This window comes from Scyliorhinus canicula, chromosome 12 (assembly GCF_902713615.1).
Source record: "Scyliorhinus canicula chromosome 12, sScyCan1.1, whole genome shotgun sequence".
Lineage (NCBI taxonomy): Eukaryota > Metazoa > Chordata > Chondrichthyes > Carcharhiniformes > Scyliorhinidae > Scyliorhinus > Scyliorhinus canicula.
Window position 1 is genome coordinate 125,868,530 of NC_052157.1, and position 22,077 is coordinate 125,890,606.

The following is a 22,077-nucleotide window of genomic DNA, read 5'->3' on the forward strand; positions in this document are numbered from 1 at the left end:
TAAAATTGCAAGGGAAGGCATGGCCCGGGATTGGGTATGGCATGTCTTCCCATCACCATGCCATTTTACCAGCCTCCTGCCTGAAGGTCAATTGAGCCACTTGAGTGGCCGAATATTGGTCTCTTCCCACCAGTGCTGCCATTTTACCAGCAGCAGGTACCCCCCCCCCCCCTCCCCCCCCCCAACCTGTGGTGTGGGGAGATTGCCTGGTGACCCCTAATGCCCTCCTTCCAGGCTCGGGGTGGGTCTCTTGCTTGAACACTGTGGCTCATAGCCCCTGGCGGAAAATGGCATCCTCATTGGCTACCTGGATCCACGTTCCTTCTCTGCCAAATACACTACCACTATCCACATCCCCGGGGCCCACCCAACCGGTGGCAGTGCCCCTAAACCCCACTTATCTGTTTGAACGGGCAGCATGCTTCCAGGTGTCCTCTTCTTCCAGTTGCAGTCCCAGCACTGACCACTGCTCCCAGTGGCTCTGCTGAGCTGCTGGCCTTCCAATTGATCCAAGCTGCAGACGGCCATATCTTTAAGGGATTGTAGCCCTGATAACAACTGATTTGTTTCATAACCCTGTAAAATGTAGCTAGGGTCCCACAAACATCTGGAGTGGGGTCATTCCCATCTTTCCAGCCTCTCCTCCCCCATCGTGATGACAAGTTTCATTCCATGGTATGTGCTTATGTACATTTGCACCTGTAGGATTGCTTGAGTAGTTTGTGAATCTCCAGTTTGGCTCTATCGCAACATCAATCTTTCATCAGTTGTCATTCTTAGTTTCATTATTTGTGCCTTCATAGATCATAGAATTTACAGTGCAGAAGGAGGCCATTCAGCCCATTGAGTCTGCACCGGCCCTTGGAAAGAGCACCCTACTTAAGCCCACAACTCCACCCTATTCCTGTAACCTGGTAACCCTACCTAACCTTTTGGTCACTAAGGAGAAATTTAGCATGGCCAATCCACCTAACCTGCACATCTTTGGACTGTGGGAAGAAACCGGAGCACACGGAGGAAACCCATGCAGACACGGGGATAAAGTGCAAACTCCACACCGGCCGTCATCCGAGGCTGGAATTGAACCCAGAACTCTAGAGCTGTGAGACAGCAATGTTAACCATTGTGCCACCCACAAAAATGTCTCTTTCCAACCAGGCATTGCTGAGATTCAAACTCCAGATCTCCTGTTTACTACGCAGGCACTTTAACCAACTAAACCGAGGCACCAACTTCACTTCAAATGCAACTCAAATCTCCATCATGTCTAATGCTGACTCCAACAAGCCTTATCTCCTTTTAATGCTTAACATTTCTTTCACGTTCAATAACTTTCCCTAAAATGTTAATCTGACCAGGTTTAGTTGGTGTTTCTGTAAGGGCCCTGTTGATCCCCTTAGTTCCCATTTCTTTTATTTTGTCCTTATCATTTTTTGTCCATGGATCATTAATGGAGACATACCTTTAAGTTGTGCAGAGGAAGTAAGGAACTCAAAGTCTCAAAGTAGTACCCTGTTTTATAAGGTTTTGTATTTTGGGTGGAAAGAACTTAGACTTTATGGCACCCAAGAGATTGCATTTTGATTAGTTGGTTGGTGGCCAATGGATTGGCCAGGGACAGTATTCTGCCAGCAACAGATGTTTCCTGTCAGGTGGGATTTTTCAGAGAGAACCCAGGTAAAGCCACTGGACCCTCAAGGTGGAAGCAGAACTCTCTCTTTGTTCTGCTGTCTGCTGTCTGAAGGCAGAAGCTTCTAGATCCTGAAAGAAGAAGCTGTCTTTCTGTCTCTCAAATGCTGGCTGCCTGCTATTTCTGTGAGTCTATAGTGAAATCCATTACAAGCTGAAAGAAGATAGCATCTGACTGAAAGCCTGGACTGAAGAAGAAACTAACTCGAAGACATCCATCCAAAACAAAGACGCATCTTTTCACTTTCTTAATTATTTCACATCCGCACTTTCCCCTCTGTGTTTGTTTGTCTGTGTGCGTGTGCGTGCGGTGCAGAGGGCGAAACAAATGAAAAGGAGGGTTAGAGATTAGATAGTAGTTAACCAGTGGTATTTGTTGCTTATTTAATTATAGTTACTGCTAATAATGAAAAAGTTAAACGTGTTTAAATTTACCATCCTGGTGACTGTAGTTATTGGGCTTGGGTATTTTAAAATAAGAGTTAATTTCAACCATGTTGCGACTCGGGTCAAGAAGGGCGGGAATTGACCGCGCACTGGCCCCAGGGTGTTGTAGCACTTCCATATCCGCAAAGGTTCCTTCACCAACCTCCTCTCAGTACTGAACAGATCACCGGAGAAAAGTTCTCAATTGATAAACTGTGCACATCACACCTCTGACTCACAATTACTTGCTCCATCACCATATCTCTTTTATCTTTAGTCTATTTACATTACTGTGGTCAGGTTTCCTCTGAAATTTGCTCTTTTGTTCCTCCAAGGCTATAAATATGCCATTTTCCACATGGACCGTGCCTCCTTCAATCCTTATTTTGTTGAAATCAGGAATTATCACTTGGGTTCCTACACTAATCCTTTGCAGAAACTCTAAATTATGGAATTACATAATCTCCCTTTTACGGGCTTTTAAAATCCAAGTATTTTGTGACCGAGTCATTACTTTACACCCCTCTGCTAGTGCGGGGCAAGGTGACCAGGTAAGCTTCCAAGAGCTACCACAACCAGTGTGGGTATTGAACCGGTGCTGTTGGTATTATTCTGTATCACACTCCAGCCACTTAGTCAACTAAGCTGACCACTGATCACTGCCCCCCCCCCCCCATTCTTAAGTTGCTCAATTTAAAATATAGACTTCTTCCATGACCATTTTGACTGTAATCATAAAACACTGCAGTTGGTGATTTCATCAAAATAACGAGGCTTACTATTTTCCCATCCTTATGCAGGATACAGTTTTCAGAACAAGAATAAGAATGTGGACATCTTATTTTGCAGGTTAATAGGCATGCTACATAATGTAAAGAAGTTTATAGCTACTTACTAGGATTACCATTACGCTGAATCTTCTCCTTAAGTCTATCTAAACAAACCCTCAGCCCGAGTTATATGTAATAGCATTGGACTCCTAACTTTAAATTATGATCTTGAGTTATGCACATGGGTTTTTTCCTCAAGATTATAATAATAATAATATAATAATAAGATGACACTTCAACCATCCTGAAAAATTAGTTTGACAAAGGGCAAGGAAAACTAACTTCATTATATAGGGCGCGATCTTTCGGCCTCATTACACTCGCGCTAAAGCGAAACGAGGCCGGTCAATAGCGGGAGGGGCCAAAAACAAGATCCGCGTGTTAAATAATTTGCGATGCAAACGGCCTGCTCCCGTAGACAAAATCAGGATCTCACCGTAATGTGGAGAGAAACCAATTATCACCACTTAAACTCCATATCCTTACAATTAACGAGAACGACCCCATATCCAACGGCCTCCCGTCATTCAGCGGCCTCCTCAGCAAATGCTCACACTGGTGCCAATTAGTACTCCTTTTGAAAAACATGAATCTGGCGGCAGGGCTTCTGCGAGGAGCCAAGGAGGTGAGTAGCCATCTTTGCTCACAGGCAAAGAGATCGGGGGTGCTGGGTTTGCCACCCCCCCCCCCCCCCCCCCGGTGCTTGGTGGGAGACCCTCAGCCGGGGGTGGGCCGCCATGGGGGGGGGGGGGGTGGGGGGTGCGCTGGGGAGGGCAACGGGGGGGGGGGGGGGGGGGAACCACTCGTGGCACCACCCTGCCAAAGCCTGGATCATGTTTACCCATTCCTGGGACAACCCTTGTCCCTGCACGTCTGCCCCACCAATCACCCATAATCCCCACTGACTGCAGAGGCTTCTGGCTGCGCAGATGAAGACTATTGCTAATAGGAAAGCTCTTCACAGATGCCAAGCGCATTCTCGTGGGTGGGCGGGTCATTTAGCATGTGGGAGTCATTACCTAGTATCCCAATCACACCTTGATGCATCGACACTGTGCTTGAACACTGCAGGAGGAACACCATGCACGCAACATCAGAACAGTGGTGGGGTGGGGGGTGGGGAGATGGGCAAAAGATCTGGGAGTCAGCCCGCATTGCGGAATTAAGTGACAGAGGCATCATAATGATTGTGCAAAAAGGAGTTTAATGTGCTGTACAATACCCCACTCCCAGTGCTACCGCCCCCCCCGACCCCTAACCCCCCCCCCACTCCTCCCCACCCCTACCCACCCCACGCCCCAACCTCGCCTCCTCCAGTGCCCTCAGTGATCCTCAACGTGCCTGGCCCTCCTAGCTCTACCACTACATCTAGGTGTTTCCCCAGGATGCACATCTGAGGTGGAGGCAGCCAGCTGTCTACCTCGTCCACTGGCCCTCGATGGCCCTGGCAGGCATCCTCTGGGTGTTTTGGGACTGAAGGGCCCCGGCTCATTTGTCGGCAGCACATGCATAGCTGTGGCCTCATCAGCGGGACCCACCGTCATCACTCCATGGGGCAGGTCCGGGTTGGCACCCAGTACCCCTTCCTCCCGCTCGGTGCCCATAGGGCCTTGGGGTTCATGTTGCGATGGAGGGGCATCGGGTTTGAGCCCCAGCTGCCCCTGCATCATCTGGCTCTGCCAGCCCTGGCAGTTCCTCATGGTCCGTACCATCATGTTCACGCCCTCGGCGATGCTCCTCAGTGACCGGGACATGCTCTGCAATGCCTCAGCCATGCCCACCTGCGACTGGGACAAGCTCCACAGCGCCTTGGCCGTTCCCATCCAGTGGGACATGTCCCATAGAACCTTATCAATAATAATCTTTATTAGCATCACAAGTAGGCTTACATTAACACTACAATGTAGTTACTGAGAAATCCCCTGGTCACCACACTCCGGCGCATGTTCACGTACACAGAGGGAGAATTCAGAATGTCCAATTCACCTAACAGCACGTCTTTCGGGACTTGTGGGAACAAACCGGAGCACAGCTACTAGACTCAACGACTCTCACTCGGACTGATCTGTTCCCTGTAAGAACACCATTCACAATGTCTTATGCTGCACTTGTTCATGTATTTGCTTTGTTTGGCCCCTTGTTCCACACTGTAACCAATCACTGTTTGTCGATGAAGCATTTGTAAATGTACTCTGTCGATTATAATTTTTTTTGTCTACTATGTACGTACTGTGCACGTTCCGTTGGCCACAGAAAAATATTTTTCACTGTACATTGGGACATGTGACAATAAATTAAATCAAATCAAATCACCTGAAGGAAACCCTCGCAGACACGACGGGAACATGCAGACTCCGCATAGACTGTGACCCAAGTCGGGAATCAAACCCAGGTCCCTGGCACTGTGAAGCAACAGTGCTAACCACTGTGCTACCATGGTCGGCTTGGTACTGGGTGACAAAACCCAGCGAGTTGGACATTCTGCCGAGACCCTCAGCAATCGCCATGACTGACCACGCAATGCCTTGGACTACTTCACTCATGGTGCCGTTATCGTGCAGGCTCTCCACTGCAGTGGCGACCCTAGCAGCATTGGCCTCAGTGTCTGGCACCATGTCCTGCACCCATAGCCCCTGGGACTCCTCCAAGTGGCTATAGATCTGCTGGAGTGTCGCTGACATCTACCGCTGAAGTGGGGGGGGAGGGGGTGGAGGGAGGGTTGGGAGTTGCCTGGGGGTGGTTGCCCCCTCAGCGGGGGGGAAGGGGGTGTAGTTGTCTACTCACTCGTGCTGCCCAGTGTAGGTTGTTTACCTTCTTCCGGCACTGGAGGCCAGTCCTCTTGGTCACACTGCCTGCACTGACTGCTGGCGCCACCTCGTCGCCTTGTGGTCACCCTCCGGGACCCCGGGGGAACAGGACATCCCTCCTGGTCTCCATCTCATCCAGGAACCTCCCCAGGTCAGCATCCCCGAATCTTGGGGCTGGTCACTTTGGCTGGGGTTGGCAAGCAATTGCAGCCTAAGTGCTGTTTGACCTTGTTAACGAGGGGCTGGCGAGCACGGTGCTGGCGAATCAGCTGGCGAGCCGGAATTTGGGCGAGAAGCCCGTGAGGCCTCGTTAAGTGGACCAATTAACGTTGAATAGTGTTGCTGGGAAATACGTGGCAATTCCCGCTCGCTAGCACACTTAGACATTTTTCCAAAGAATTGCAGCCATAGAGTAATAATGATGATATTTTAAACAACAACTTGACCAAGGAGTCTTAGATCACCTTGGTTCTTCCTCCCAAAGATAACGTGGTTTCTCAGGACTAAAATGGGACAGAGAACTTTAAGTACTAGTAGGGAAGCAGTTCAGGATCTATATCACAAATATGCATTCATTAATTTGAAAATATTCTGTATATTTTTAGTGGCACTTCCTAGACCAGTAAGTCAAAGTTAATAACAGTGATTCCAATAATACTAAAGGCCAAAGCGCAGCACAAAGATCCACAAGGATTCTGCTACTCTTCAGCCCTCCATTCAGCAGGGCAGCAGCAGAACCTAGCTGACATTGGTGGAGGCGCAGCTGCACCAATCCCTGCCAATTCTCGGAGATTCAGACATGCCCTGGAAGGTTAGGGCCACCACTTGCCATCCAGGTGGTACAGCCAGAGTCAGAGAGTCCCTCCAGGCCAAGGGTTCTCACCAGCCTGGCTCAGTCGGGACCTGGCACAGCTTTGGAGACCAGGACACCAAGTGGACTGAAGCAGAGCAGCTTCTTGATGGGCAGGAGCAGACCCAGGGAAGCAGCCTGAACTCCTGAACGCCTGGGGCTAACCCTGCAAATATAAAAAGAAAGGCTCTGGACAATGGAGGCCATTGCCAGGTGTGCTTCTGGGTGAAATACTGGGAATGAATCCAAGGATTTTGGAGTGATTGCATGGTTTTGGCGTGCTTTTAGGAGTAACTATCATTTGAAATCCACAAGCTTCTTTTATTGCTTATTTACGTCAAGATTTAAAGCATTACCAAAGAGTTTTTAGATGGGAAAGGAGATGTTTTTTTTGACTTGGGGCCCACGTACCACAAAATGAGCAAAGGATACCCTGAAGTTTCAATGAGGCAACCAACAGAGGAGCAGAAAATGTTTATTGCAACTTTCCAGACTGGAGAGATTCATGGGGCCCATCAATGTCAGTTCACTTTAATTAGCTTTGTGGTCAGGGACAGGATTAACGTAATGCCAGCAAGCATCTTAGGCTACAGATGTTATTGAAAAACCTCTCAAAGCCCACTGAATCAACATGGAGCCCGCTTACGTCATCTTGAGAAAACATGTAAGTGTGAAGAAGAAAGAAACGGAGATGCTGGGAGAAAATACATCCAAAAACATTCGCCAACGTGATACCTTGAAAGGCTTCAATTATCATGCCACGGGTGGCACATTACTTTGACAACTGGAAAGGAAAATTGATCAATTTAGATGAGGGTTCTGAGAACCATTCTCCCTGATTGCTCTTAGCTGAAGCCATTAACCTACACTCTCTGAAAAGGTTTTTTTTAAAATCAAGACACAAATGCCTCCATAAAAATCATATAATTTTCTGAAGTATGTGGGCCAGTGGCTTATTGTGCTGAAGATATGATTGGCAAGTAATTTTTGCAAGAACAAAGAAAGAGCAAAGTTTCTTTTTATCTTGATGTTGAAGAGTTGCCAAGAACTTTTGTTCTCCTCACACTTTAATTACCTTATACATGACTGGTAATTTTTAACAACGATTTGTAGTATTTCACAGTGGCACCATGGTTAGCACTGCTGCCTTACAACGTCAGGGTGCCAGGTTCAATTCCGGCCTTGGGTAACTTTGTACATTCACCATGTGCCTGCGTGGGTTCCCTCCGGGTGCTCCGATTCCTTCCCACAATCCAAAGATGTGGATTGGCCATGCAAAATTGCCCCCGCAATGTCCAAAGGTTAGGAGGGGTTGTGGGGATGGGGAAGGGGAGTGGGCCTGGGTAGGGTGCCCTTTCGGAGAGTGGGTACAGGCTCTCATTTTGGACTGTAGAGATTCTCCGATTCATTATGGATGACTGGGAAGCTGAATTTGTTGCTCAATACAGATATCTGGCTATTGAAAATCTAGTTGTGAACACCACAATTTAGGCCAAATCAGGCCTGTTCAACAACACTGCCCCTTAATGAATTGTTGGCATACATTTCTGGAAGAATAAAATGGATCCCTGCATGCTTCCCTCATATATCAGCTGGGATTTAATGGAGCCTGTTGGAGCAGCCTAGGTGATGGTCAGGCACACATCATTGTGGGGGAGGCAACACAGCCCATTCTTGCAGGCAGCAAAACTGACCCTCATTTAGAAACTGACAGGATTGAGATGGGGAACTGGCCAAATGATTAATAAGGTGAAATATTGAGCAATTATCCCGGAGCCCGCTGGGATTTAGTAGTGACTCAGCAAATCCTCTCAGCATTACCAGTAGCCTCCCAGGAGATTTGTTCCTTCAAAGGCAATCAGTGCCCAATCGAGGGACCCGACATCAGGAAGTGGATGCCCACTGAGAACCACACCTTCCCCACCTTTGCATCTAACTACCCTTCCCCTCTTCACCGGAGACCCCCTCCCCACGACCCTCATCCTGCCCATCCCTGGTGAAGTCCTCTTTGTGATATCAGCTATCACTCTCAGCGGCATTGCCTGTAAATCACTCAGCAACATTATCCAAAAACACAGTCAGATTCAGAAACATAGAAAATAAGAACAAGAGGAGGCCATTTGGCCCTTCGAGACTGCTCCGCCATTCATTATAATCATGGCTGATCATCCAACTCAATAGTCTAATCCCACCATCACCCATTGATAATTCTCCAGTACGTATGCACTACAGCTAGCTGTTCTGGGCACCACACATTAGGAAAGATATACTGGCCTTGGAGGAAGTGCAGCTTAGATCTACCAGAATGATAGTTGGACTCCAAGAATTAAATTACAGGGAGAGATTACACAAGTTAGCATTGTATCTCCTGAAATTTAAAGTGTGGTTTGATTGATATTTTCAAGATATTAAGGAGAACAGATAGGGTAGATAGAGAGAAAATTTTCAACTGTTTAGTCAAGGACTAGGGTGTGGAGTCTAAAAATTAGATTAGACCTCTCGGGAGTGAAATTAGGAAACACTTGTATATCCAGGAATACATTCCTGCTGGTTCTGTATTATGTGATGTGTAGTGATGTCAGCAGAGTGTTTGTGAGAGCTTTGAGAAGATCAATATCTTAATTGTTTGAGCAACACCTTTAATAAACCTCGCATTGTGTTTTACAAGAATCCAGAGTGTGGGCACCTCCATACCTTTTCTCTTTGCGGCAACAAAGACGTATAACAGGAGAGGAAACTGGTGACGAGGATTGAGGCAGGAAAAATCGCAGGAAAGAAGATTTTCGTCGACAAATTATGGGCCAGCATCTGGAGCAACAGAAGAATCTTGTGCGCACACACACACACACACACACACACAAAGATATCGAGCGAAGCACTGCCACCGATACAGAAGATTAAAATAAATTCGACAACAACTGTGAATAAGAAGACTGGCAGTTGGGGAAGACTTACTTGCATTGAAGTGAGTGGAGTCTGGCGACAGGGTGTGTGGTGAAGCTGCCCAGGCTGTGGGGAAATGTGGATTTCGAAGTCTGTCAACTCTACATAGGGAAAGTCAAAATATTTAGGCATAAAAGGGAAAGATTTCAGAGTTGCTTGTTCAAGGGATTGTTTGTGCCATAGTTTCCAACACAGCCAGGAAGGAGGAAGTGTAGACTCTAGAAGCCGGAATCCACAAATGGCGGGAAAATCGGTTGCCAGGGATGTGTTTGATGAGGATTATGCAATATGGAATTCATATGAAGAAAAATACCAATTGTTTTTAATAGCTAAGCAGACACCAAAGGACATAAATTTCAAAGCATTTCTCAGCTCACATGGCCGTAAAACGTTTATGCTGTTACAGAATTTTGTTTACCCAACAAAAGTCCTTCAGTGAGTTCATGAAAATCTCAGAAGGCCATTTCTCTCATAAACCATTATTGATTTCAGGAAGGTTGCAATCCTACCACCATAGTGAGAAAGAAGGTGAAACCATTTTACAGTCTATAGCATCTTTCAGAAGATTAGCTAGATATTGTGAATTTGCTACACCCCTGGATGGTACTCTTGGAGACAGGCTGGTTTCCGCAGTGAAGCTACTCAGAGGAAGCTGCTTTAAGTGATTTAACTCTAAAGGCTGCTGTGGAAGTTGCCACATCTATGTAGACGGCTATTAGAGAAGCTTGACAGGTACGGACTGGAGCGAAGATCCACAAAATGGATACCTCAAGGAACAAGGCTGCAAAGGTGCAACCATCTCACCATTGTACACATGTTGGACACTCAGCTAAAGAATGCTGGAGTAAATCAAATGCGTACAAGAACTGTAGTAAGTAGGACCACATTGCCAAAGTGTGTTGGGCTCAGAGAAAATTCTCTGACACCAAGGAAGTGTAAGAAGAACAATGCAGTCAAACAATCTAATCGTGTCTACAACTTAATGGATGAAACGCAAGATCACCCAAAATACGGTGAAACTGAACTTTCACAGCCATATCTACAGATGAAAGTGGCTGTGGAATCACAGTCACTACTCAATAGTGATGCACAAAGGTCTGTTTTGTTAAAGAAGACTTCCTTTTGGAAGAACATCTGCCTCTTCTCTTTTTCAAAGATCCATGGATCAAATTCTGAGTGGGTTGAATAGAGGGCACAGTTATTTAGATGACATGCTCCTCTTGGGTTTGAGTGAACAGGGACACTTGGTGAATTTGGAAGCTACACTGAAGTGGTTACAGAGCCACAACCTGAGAGTTAAGTAGGAAAAGTGTGGGGCTGGATTCTCCGTTTCAGCGGCTAAATGCTGGCTCGAATGAAGTATTTGCAAGAGTTTTACGACCAAAAAAATCGGTGCCAACCCCTCACCGATTCTGGGACCAGTGAGGGGCGAGCAGCGGCACCGGGTGAAACTCCCGGCTCCTGCACCGAAAATGGGCAGAGAATGGCCGGGTCCCTGGCCGCGCAAGCAGATGACTGACGACCTGCAGCGATCGTCACGCCGTACAACATGGTGCCAGCCGTGCGCGGACCTGAGCCGGCATCTGCGACCCCACAGGCCACCCCCTGGCCACCCCCTACCAATCCCCCCAGCCCTCGCGTACGCCTCCCTCGGCCAGCAGCATGGTTCCCGGCCAAGTGTGCCGCCGCTGGACACAGTCCGCCAGCGCCACGCCGGGTTCCCGACTGCTGAGACCACACGTGTCCTACCCCATCAGGAACTCGGCCCATCGGGGACAGAGTATCGCAGGAGGGCCTGCCAATGACGCACCAATGCCATTGCAACAGTGCACGGCGTCATTACACCATTTCTGAGGGGGCGGAGCATGGCTGAGCAGCGGTGGCCCCGATTTGGGCATTGGAGCTGATTCTCTGCCCAGTTGCCAATTACGATATTGGCATCGGGCAACGGAGAATCCAACCGTGAGTTTTTTCAAATCATCCATAAATTATCTTGGCTATATTATCAACAAAAATGGTTTACACAAAGAGCAGAAGAAAATGTCAGCACCACGTCCTCAAAATGTGACACAATTAAGGTTGTTTTTAAAATGAATCAATTATTATGGTAAATTTGTGCCGAATCTATCAACACGACTCAGCCTTTACACGTGTTGCTATGTGTCAAACAGGCAGGGCACTGGTGAGAGGAATGGGTTCCAAGTATCAGAGATTTCCACGGCCATTGCTGACACTATGTAAAGCAAGTTTATGTAGATAACATGTAGTGTGGAAGCATCTACATCCAATTGTGTTGATGCGTCGCTTTGAGTCATTGCAGCTAAGTATCGAGCAGGTGGTTGCATCGTGGTATTTAGAGTGGGATCGCAAGAAAGTACCCAATGCACCTCTTGTGAATGTTCATACCGCTGTCAATGGTGTCTCGGACTGCAATGCCTATGTCTCCTCTGCTTTTAACAGATTAGACGACTGGATGAAGAGATTCAATGATAAAGGCTTCATTGCTGCCATGGTATTCACCATATTTCTTGCCACAGTAACAGGGTAGGCATGAAATCTGCTTACATAATGTTGCTATCTTTCAGGATGACAACACATCTGGATACAACCTAACAATTCTCCAGTGACTGCATACAAGCAAGACATTGAGCAGATTCACTTTGTCCCTGTTAGTGGCAATTGGAAAAGGGTGCAGCTGGGCAACCCCTTGTTCACATGCGTCAACTCTGCTTCGATGAGGCAGCATGGTGGCGCAGTGGGTTAGCCCTGTTGCCTCACGGCGCCGAGGTCCCAGGTTCGATACTGGCTCTGGCTCATTGTCCGTGTGGAGTTTGCACATTCTCCCCGTGTTCGCGTGGGTTTCACCCCCACAACCCAAAGATGTGCAAGGTAGGTGGATTGAACACACTAAATTGCCCCTTAATTGGAAAAAAAAAATGAATTGGGTATGAATTGGTCACTAAGGGCAATTTATCAGGGCCAATCCACCTAACCTGCACGTCTTTGGACTGTGGGAGGAAACCGGAGCAGCTGAAGGAAACCCACGCAGACAGGGGGAGGACGTGCAGACTCCGCACAGACAGTGACCCAGCGGGGAATCGAACCTGGGACCCTGGCGCTGTGAAGCTACAGTGCTATCCACTTGTGCTACCATGCTGCCCAAGCCTGCTAACATGTAAGTAGCAATGTAGTCAATGTTTTATTATGCTGCTCAACACCGTATCAGTACTACACAGGAATGATATATATATGCAACATTTGTTTTGGTCAGGGTGAAGATGTCGGAAAGATTTTTCAAACATTGAGCAAATTGGCTAATTCCGAGAGTCTGGTGAATGGTTCTCGCCACTGAGAAAGTGGTTCACCAGCTATATTTTCAAGCTCTTCACTTTCCTATATGTTGCCTTTTTGATAGTTCTTTATAAATTCACTAGCTGGCCCATGTTTATTGTATGACAATTTTGTTCAACAATGATGAAGGCACAAGACCTCAGTTGGCTTGTATTGTAGGGTGCCCTTTGAGTCGTCAAGGCACCTGAATCCAATTTTGCTCCATGATGGCTCTCATAGTTATATACTCAACTGGTATAAAGACTGCCACAGAGATCCTGTAATCTCGGGCTGCTGGCTAAAGTTGCTGTTCTAGAGCCAATATTGTACTTCTCTTCATGGCCTAGTAATGAACAACAGTGGATCACCTTAAAGGTATCACAATTGCTAGTGGTGATAATCTTGTGCGGATGGTTACAGATTAACTGCTTGAAGAAGCAGTGTCCCTCGCGATTCATGAATACACCACTACTTAATGCAAAAGCCCAAAGGACAACCCTTGTCTCATCCGCAAGTGCATTGGAATGCTTTGCAGTATTAAAGCCATTATATAAATGCAATTAGTTTTATTTCTGAGAGGCCCAGACTACAACTTTCATTGATGCTCTTAAAAGTTTTCATTTCCCTTGAGTGTTCATTACTCTTTCAGTAATTAGTACCAATGAATAATGGAACAGAGATTAAAATATGCTCAAGTCTATATGTATTTGGGGCATGTTTGGATAAAACTATTAACAGTGTCTTTCCATCTTTCTGCTCAGAGTCGCAAAGCATTTGAATTTCTAGTGGGATCTGGAATTAACAACTCCATGGAATGTTTCAAAGCCAGAAGAACTATGGATTCCACAAAGTAATTTTCCATAGGCTGGATTGTTAATGATATGTCGTCAAGAGATAATCATGCTCTTTGCTGCCTGCATAGTGCTGGAAACAAGCTTAATTCATTTTTTAAATTTACTGATTCATTTAAGGACCTCTACCCTTCATTGACAAGTCAATTGTGCCAATGAAATCTGCAGAGCTAAAGTTCACTATCGCTGATTGGAGATGTAAGCACTGAACTCCAATGCTCATACAAGAGTTAACATCACACAGGATGCACTGATGTGAAGTCCAATGCAAGGCTTCATGGTGAAGTCTTATCTTCATTCACCCCATCTCAGATCATGATGGGGGGGGGTCTGTCTTTGAGATGTCCCACAAGGATACAGGCATGGGTCCCATGCATCTACTCAATTGCCCTGATACCTAATGAAAGATTTGGAGGGGTTGGGTAAATGTCAGGAGAAATGTGCCAGTGAGACTCTTGAAGGCCCAGGTGCCTAATCATAGCGGCTCAGTTCAGGATGGCACCGATGATCTGAGTGGCACCAGTCAGCCGCACACAAATACATTAGGCTGGTTACAGATGCCTTTTATGTGAGGGCTCACAAGCATATCAACTCTCCCCTGAGAGGTGCGCCACAGCCCCCCTTACTGCCTGTCTTCCCATGCTATCCCTCCCTGCTAGTAGGGTGGCTCCCCTCTCTGGGATGGTTTAACCCTGTCTCCATTCTGTCTGCCTGTCTCCCTTCCTGTCCTCTCCCCTCGCCTGCTTCCCCTATTCTCACTCCCTTCCCTCTCTGTCGTACAGCTTTAAACCGAGAACGAGGCAGCACAGTCCCGCACAAACACAAACTCCACGAGGTTGTTCCTGGTCCCATTCTGTCTTCCACTTGCGTTCCTTTCTTCCCGCTGCCCTCACCGCTGCTGCGTTTGATCCCTCTCCAAATTGTTCACTTTTACAAACTTGTCGGCCTCCGCTGGGGTGCCAAAGTTGTGTTCCTTCCCCTGGTACGTCACCCAGATTCTGGCCAGGAACAGCACGCTGAACCTCACCCCGTTCTTATAGTGCGCCAATTTTGTCCCGTTAAAACCGGCCCTCTTTTTTGCAAGGTCCCCCCCAATGTCCTGATACATCCTGATCCTATGTCCTTCTCACGTGCACGACTTTGTTTTTCGTGCCCACCTCAGGATCTTTTCCCGGTTTTGGTACTGGTGCAACTTCGCGATTATTGCTCTCGGCTGTTCCCCAGTTTTGGGTTTTGGCCGGAGTGACCTGTGTGCCCTGTCAAGTTCTGGAGAGCTGGGGAAACTGTCCCTCCCAAACAGATTGCCCAGCATTTGGGCAATGTAGTCCTTTGGATCACCACTGAATGTCCCCTGGTAAGCCCACGATACGGACATTTTGCCATCGTGATTTGTTTTCATGGTCCTCAACCTTCCCCTTCAAGTTCCCCTGGACCGCCACCAACCTCCTCACCAGCCTCCAGAGCCATGATCCTATTGCTCTGATCCGATGATGCCTTTTCTAGGTCCAGTAACGCTCTTTCCTGGGCATCCATCTTCTTCCCAGGCCTTCTATCGTGTGCTGGAGGGAGGCCATCGCTTCCGTCACCATCTCTTCACCACCATCCAGAACTCCATTTTAATCGCCTCTCTCATGGCGGCCAGTTCCTTTTTCAGGAAACTCTTCCATCCGTCCCCTGGTGTGGGGATACGTCGCCGTTTGCTCCTGTTCCACCGTGCGGGTCGCCAGTCTTCCCAGCTCCTGGTTCACCGAGGCTTCCGCCTCGCCTTGTGGGTCTGCTGGAAGGTCTGTTTGCTCGTGCCCCTTTCCGCCCCTTCTGCCTTCTCATCGACTCTTTGAACTGCTGTTTGCCGGCATCTTCCTTCCCACTTCTTTGTTGTTCGCCCCGTCTGGTTTTGGGTGGCTTTTTGGGCCAGAAATCTCAGAAAATTCACCATTTTGGGTCTGATTGGGAGGAGAGCCACTTGTTGTGCATCTGCTCATCACACCACCACCACCGGAAGTCCCAGTATCATGTTTTTTAATTCACTTTCACCCACACACTCGCCATCATTAACTCTCACCCACTCTCACACTGGGTGAGGGTGACTGAGTGCGCACCTTGAGACTGAGAGTGAGCCTGACGGACACTTATTACATGCTAATACTCATCTTTATTTATTACTCTTTGTCCCTTTGCTCAGCAAGTTGATTCCTTTCATATCTCAGTTTATTTTTATAATTCATGTTTAATGTCGCAGCAAACTTTATCTTTACAAATTTGCCCAGCCCCTGAACTGAGAAACATTTTGACATGTGCCCCCCCCCCCCTCCGAAAAGGTTAGAGAAGCCTAATCCAAAGAGAAACCTTCACGTTATACAAAGGGCATGACTGAAATATTAATGGCCAAGTAGTGGCATAATGGAATAATACTCTAGAGATGTAGGGAAATCCTCTGGAAAGCTGGGTTCAAATACATCACGGCAGATGGTGAAATTCACTAGCGTTCTTCAGGGAAGGAAATCTGCCGGCCTTACACGGTCTGGCCTACATGAGACTCCGGGTCCACAGCAATGTGATTGACTCTGGAATGCCCTCTGAAATGGACTAGCAAGCCAATCAATTGAAGGGCAATTAGAGATAGGCAATAAATGGTGGCCCAGCCAGTGAAGCCCACATCCCAAGAATTAATTTTAAAAGAAATTAATACTTTGCATTTGGCTTCACAAGGAAACGGATGATGGATGTGAAGGTTCCTCTAAATGTAACGAGGGAGATTAGGGCCAGAATAGTAGTGGGGCAGACAGATGTGAGGGACATACGTGAGGGATGAAGATCTCACACCTTACATTTTATAAATTATATACAGATAGGACCAATTTTTTTTGAAAATGTTAAAACTGAACATAAACCTTTAAAATGGCTGAACTTCTGTCTGACTGTGATCCCCGAAGAAAAGAAGCTAAATTTGGGAAAACGTGCTCCTTATTATCTGTGAGGAACCACTAACGTCCCTTGTGGACTATACAGCCCAACATCACTCAGATCATATAAAGGCAATCTGCATTTAATAACCCAGGCTGGCCAGAAGGAGATGGGAGTATCTGCTAAGATAAAGGCCTCACAAAACTTCCTTTCAATTCCTAATGGTCAATACATTTAACAGTTTTTGGTATCCAGACAATGGATACACATCATTCACCAAAGACCTGGTACAGAGGTGAGAGCCAAGTGACATGGGCCTCTGGCTTGTGGAACAAGTAATATTGCCTTGTTGAACTGCAAAGATCAGCTTCATAGGCAAGGAGCTCTGCAGAGGTGGAAAACCTGGCCCCCCATCTGTATTGCTTCTGCTAGAAGTTGAGTAACATCATCGACAGACTGATCCATCTCTACATGCCTCTCTCATCGTGTGAAGCCACGTGAAAAGTGAATTATCCAGCATTGAATTTCAACCCACCAATCTCTGTGAAAGAATACCTTATTGGACTTTGATTCTGCACTCCAAAGCCCATGTAAACAAGGGACGTAATTTAATGGAAAGGTTTCTAAGTGTCATTTGTGGTGGGTTTTGCTCGGAGTTTCTCCCCGGTTCCGTTGGCGAGTTCCACACCTTTATCTAACTACACTTAGTCACTTTTTCGGGCCCTGGGTAGTTTCTTTCATACCTGCTCTTTCCGTCTCCACCTTCATAACCTCCTCAACCCCCCTTTCATGGGCATGACCCTCCTCAGGCCCTGACCCTTTGTAGTGATGCCTGGAACTTGGGCAACCTGGCACTGCCACCCTAGCACCCTTGCAGTGCTCCTGCCAGCCTGACAGTGCCACCCAGGCACTTTGCTAGTGCCAGTGTGCCTAGGTGGCACTGTCCATGTGTGCCAGAAGCTGGTTAGATCTAGCATCATCGCTGTTAAGTGGGTTCTTAAATCCACTTAGCCATTTGAGACTGGGTCCCGCCATAACCAGATCTAGCGAGGCGCAACAGCCTTCAGGAAACCCGGATAAGGCCACTCCCGGCATTTACCGGCTGTGTCTTGCTCCAATTTCAGTGTGGCATGACCGTTGGATCATGCCCAATACTTCTTTTCTTTGGGGTCTCTCTACTCTATATCTTACTTCCTCTATCCATCTCTTTACTGTATGAATGCAGACCCTCTGTTCATATTTTGAGGATAAATTTGCTGCGGGAATTCCTCAAAAACTGAGGGGTTGGGAAATATGCCACTGCTTATAGAGAAGGAAATAAATCAAAACACCTTTCTGATTGCAGACGGGGGGGTGAGAGTAGAAATTAGTGGTGCTAAAAGGGCGGCATGTGGCGCAGTGGTGAGCACTGGGACTATGGCGCTGAGGACCTAGGTGCGAATCCCAGCCCTGGGTCACTGTCCATATGGAGTTTGCACATTCTCCCCGTATCTGCATGGGTTTCACCCCCACAACCCAAAGATGTGCAGGTTAGCTAGATTGGCCACGCTAAAATTGCCGCTTAATTGGAAAAAAAAATAATTGGGTACTCTAAAAGAAATTATTGGCGCTTAAGTTAACCCTCCATGTTCCTCATACATATTTAAAAAAATTAGCATTGCTGAACTAAGTTATGTAGTCCAGGTGGAATACATCCTTGGCTACTGATATGAGTACAGGTAGAATTGGGGAGGCATTAGTCACAACCTCTCAATCTTCATTGGATATGGGAGTAGTGCTAGAGAACTGGAGGGTTGTTAATTTTGCACTACTATTGAAGGAAAGGTAGAGGGGTAAACCAAGAAGTCACCCTAACATGGATAGCGGGTAAGCTGTGGTTAACTGTTACCAGGGACAAAATGAGCTTTCATTTGGAAAGGAATGTATGAAACCAGAAAGGACAACATGGATTTGTTAACGGCAATTCATGTCTACATTCTTTGGTGAAGTCACAGGGCAAGTTGATTAGGGTAATGCAACAAATGTATATCACGTGGACTTTCAGTAGACCTTCAACAAAGTGAAATAGAGAAGGGATCTGTTAAGAAGAAGGAAGCTTTTAGAATCAAATTGCATTCTTGATACTGAACAGCTTGAGTGACAGGAAACAGAGGGAGGTGAAGGATTGGTGTTTTGTTTGAGTGGGAGATGATTTGCAGTGCTGTTCCCCAAGGGTCAGTTTTGTGTTCATTACTTCTTTAAATTTTTATAAACCACCGCGTCTCGGGTATGGGAACAGCATTATAAAGTTTGCAGATGACACAATATTTTGCAAAGTAGTTGATCATGTGAAGGGTAATTATAGGCAGTAGGATAACATAGACAGGATGGTGAAATAGACAGATGCATGACAGATGGAGTTCAGTGTGGATGAGTGTGAAGTAATTGCCTCTGGGATCACTAAAATGGAAATAGAGCATACTATAAATGGTATGATTTTAATAAGTGTAGATCAACAGAGAAAGTTTGGCACCAATTTCTACAAATTCCTAATGGTGATGGGACCAGTTTGATAAAGTAGCTACAAGCCACATTTGGTATTTGGGAGAAATAGAATATATACACAAAGAGAAAATTTGCAATCTTTATATAAGATTGGTACAGCCTCAGCTAGAATATTGTGCACCATGCTTCAGGAGAAACGGGAAGTCCTTCGAAAGGATACAGAGGATTTTACCAGGATGTTAACAGGGATGAAAGACTTCAGCTATGACGAGAGGTTGGAAAATGTTTGAATGGGTTTCCTTGGAACAGAAACGGCTATGAGGTGACCTAACGAAAGGTTATCAAAGAAGTTTAGAATGAACAGATAAATAAATCTGTTCTCTCTAGTCAGTAGGTTAATAATGGAAGTAATAATTGTTTTACATGGTTTTCAGAGTCCAGAATCAAAGTCAAAGAGGTATTCCTTCACAGAGATCGGTGGGTTGAAAACCGATGCTGGAAAAGCGACATCGGAAATTGGGATGGAAGCTAATTTTAAAAGAGAATTGGAAAGTTATTTGAAGATGGGAAATGCATAGAGTTATAACAGGGGTCTTATGTTCTGTGTTGTGGCATTGGTAATGATGCACACAGAACTTCTAGTTCTTTGACCAGTAATATAGTTTATTGAAAAAATGAACACTTGGAAAGATAACTATAATACAAACGGTAACGAATAAGTGCTTGGATTCTCCTGGAGCTACATCTAATGCAATTGCCCTCTCGTACGACTTACTACCAACTTCTGGATTTGTGGAGCCACATGGTGGATTTCTATCGCCGTCTGCTCATTGGAGGTCGTATAGATAACTATATACATCAATAGATGAGTATATACATTAATGTGTACATGCATATCACCACAACGGGGATGTGAAATTTAGCAAAATGATTTTCAAATATCTAAAACAATCACTTTTCCCGTGGTGTTGACTTCACAAGTGAGACAGGCAATCAGAGATGAATCAGTAGGTGATGGTACCCAATTTTTTTTTTTTTTTTTAATTTAGAGTACCCAATTAATTTTTTTTTTCTAATTAAGGGGCAATTTAGCGTGTTCAATCCACCTAGCCTGCACATCTTTGGGTTGTGGGGGCGAAACCCACGCAAACACGGGGAGAATGTGCAAACTCCACACGGACAGTGACCCAGAGCCGGGATCGAACCTGGGACCTCAGCGCCGTGAGACTGCAGTGCTAACCTACTGAGCCACCGTGCTGCCCTGATGGTACCCAATTTGAAGCAGAAGTAGTGTTGATGGAGGCCTCCAACTCTGCAGAGCTCCTGCGCGGCTGCTAGTCAGATGGTAAACAGCAGACTGAGCTATGCAGTTCAGCAAGGCAATATCGCATGTTCCAATACAGAGGCCCATGTCACACAAACGTCATGGATTTGAAATAAAGGACAAAAGACTTAGCCCGGAATTCTCCGATCTGAGTTCGCCCCACCAATGCTGCCAGCGAGAATGGAGACTTTTGATGCTCAGATAAAACTCCATTCACTGGAATGAACAGACGGAGAATTCCGGCCCTCGACTGGAGATGAGAAGAGTTCTGTTTAACTCAGAGTGTTGCCAGCATCAGAAATGCTGCATTGGAAATTGTGATGGAAGCTAATTTTAAAAGAGAATTGTAAAGTTATTTGGAGATGGGCAACGGATAGGATTATGAACAAAACGCGGGGATGTGAAATTTAGCAAAATGATCTTTCAAATATCTGGTACAATCGTGACAGACACTTGATGTAAGTCCCTTCTGATTGACGGTAATGGATTTTTTTGCCCTTACTGTCCTGTCTCGCAGATTGTGCTGAACATTTAACACTCTTTCAGGTAGAAATTCCTTTGATTCATTACAACAATCTCACAAGCAGAGTGAGCACTAATAAAGAAGAAAAATCACTGTTGATGGAAATTCAAATCGGGGACGATGTAAAAATGAACTGCTGATACGCTATCACCCATTTTGCACTATCACAAAGTCAAGATCTAGTCCAGTGCTTGGTTGCTGCACTCATATTGAGCTTGCTACATTTTCTGTTGTTCTCAGGCTTCAATGTATTATTGTTATGATTAGTTATATAAAATATTAATTCATAATGTCATCAGCTGAACATATATTGCTTCACTTGAGTATTGCTGAAAAAGGAGGTATGAATTGAAGCTTTTCATCTTGCACTGAGAAGTTTTGTTTAAAATCAGACCAGGCAGGTCAAAGGTTGAACAGTTAACTGTTCCCTGATGCACTCTTCATGGCAACGCCTCTAGCAATCAGAGTCCATTTGCCAAACATTGTGATGAAGCGCTAGCACCATCAAGCACGAGCCATGGAAAATGCTCACATTTTTACCCACCTTCCGAACTGACCTTACACCCTTATGAAGGTAGGGAAGATGTTGATGCTAAAAGGAATATCTCCACTCCACATGACTTAAGAGTGATGCTATTTCATCAAAAGTGAGTCGTGCTCGCTATTGTTTGGGCATCCACTTACCATCCTGCATTAAACTCCACATGGGCATCAAAGAACCCCGTGATTAATGCTGTTGCAGCTTTCCATCCCTGGACTCGGGCTCGGATCAGGCCTTCACGTTTTGCATTCCTCACCACCTTTACCAGACCAGGGTAGCGCTTGTGGACATATTCTTCCAATGGGGCCTTTAGTTCTTCTGTAACATGACAAAAAGAAACACAGCCCAAATCAGTGGAAAGCAACTAGCACAGGATTGTTTTCAATGCTTGAATTTTCTCAATGCCAGTTGTGCTGTAGTTGCACCAGAAAGTTACACTGTTCACCCATGGATTTCTCAATTCATAATGCAGTGTCAGTCGTTGACCCTCCAAGCAACATGACGGCAATAATGGTGCAAGTGCGGGGAAGCATTCTGCAGACTCCTGCTTTTCTCAACTCTGGGAGACTTATCTC

At 46.1% G+C, this 22,077-nt stretch overlaps 1 protein-coding gene across 1 annotated transcript in view; it reads right to left on the minus strand.

Moving 5' to 3' along the window:
- The window catches only part of galnt17 (polypeptide N-acetylgalactosaminyltransferase 17), a 451,348-nt gene that overhangs the window by 309,513 nt on the left and 119,758 nt on the right, over positions 1-22,077 (minus strand). The window contains exon 4 of the mRNA XM_038814051.1: positions 21,646-21,820. Within this exon, the coding sequence (XP_038669979.1) occupies positions 21,646-21,820 (175 nt within the window). The remainder of the gene's footprint in view (positions 1-21,645; positions 21,821-22,077) is intronic.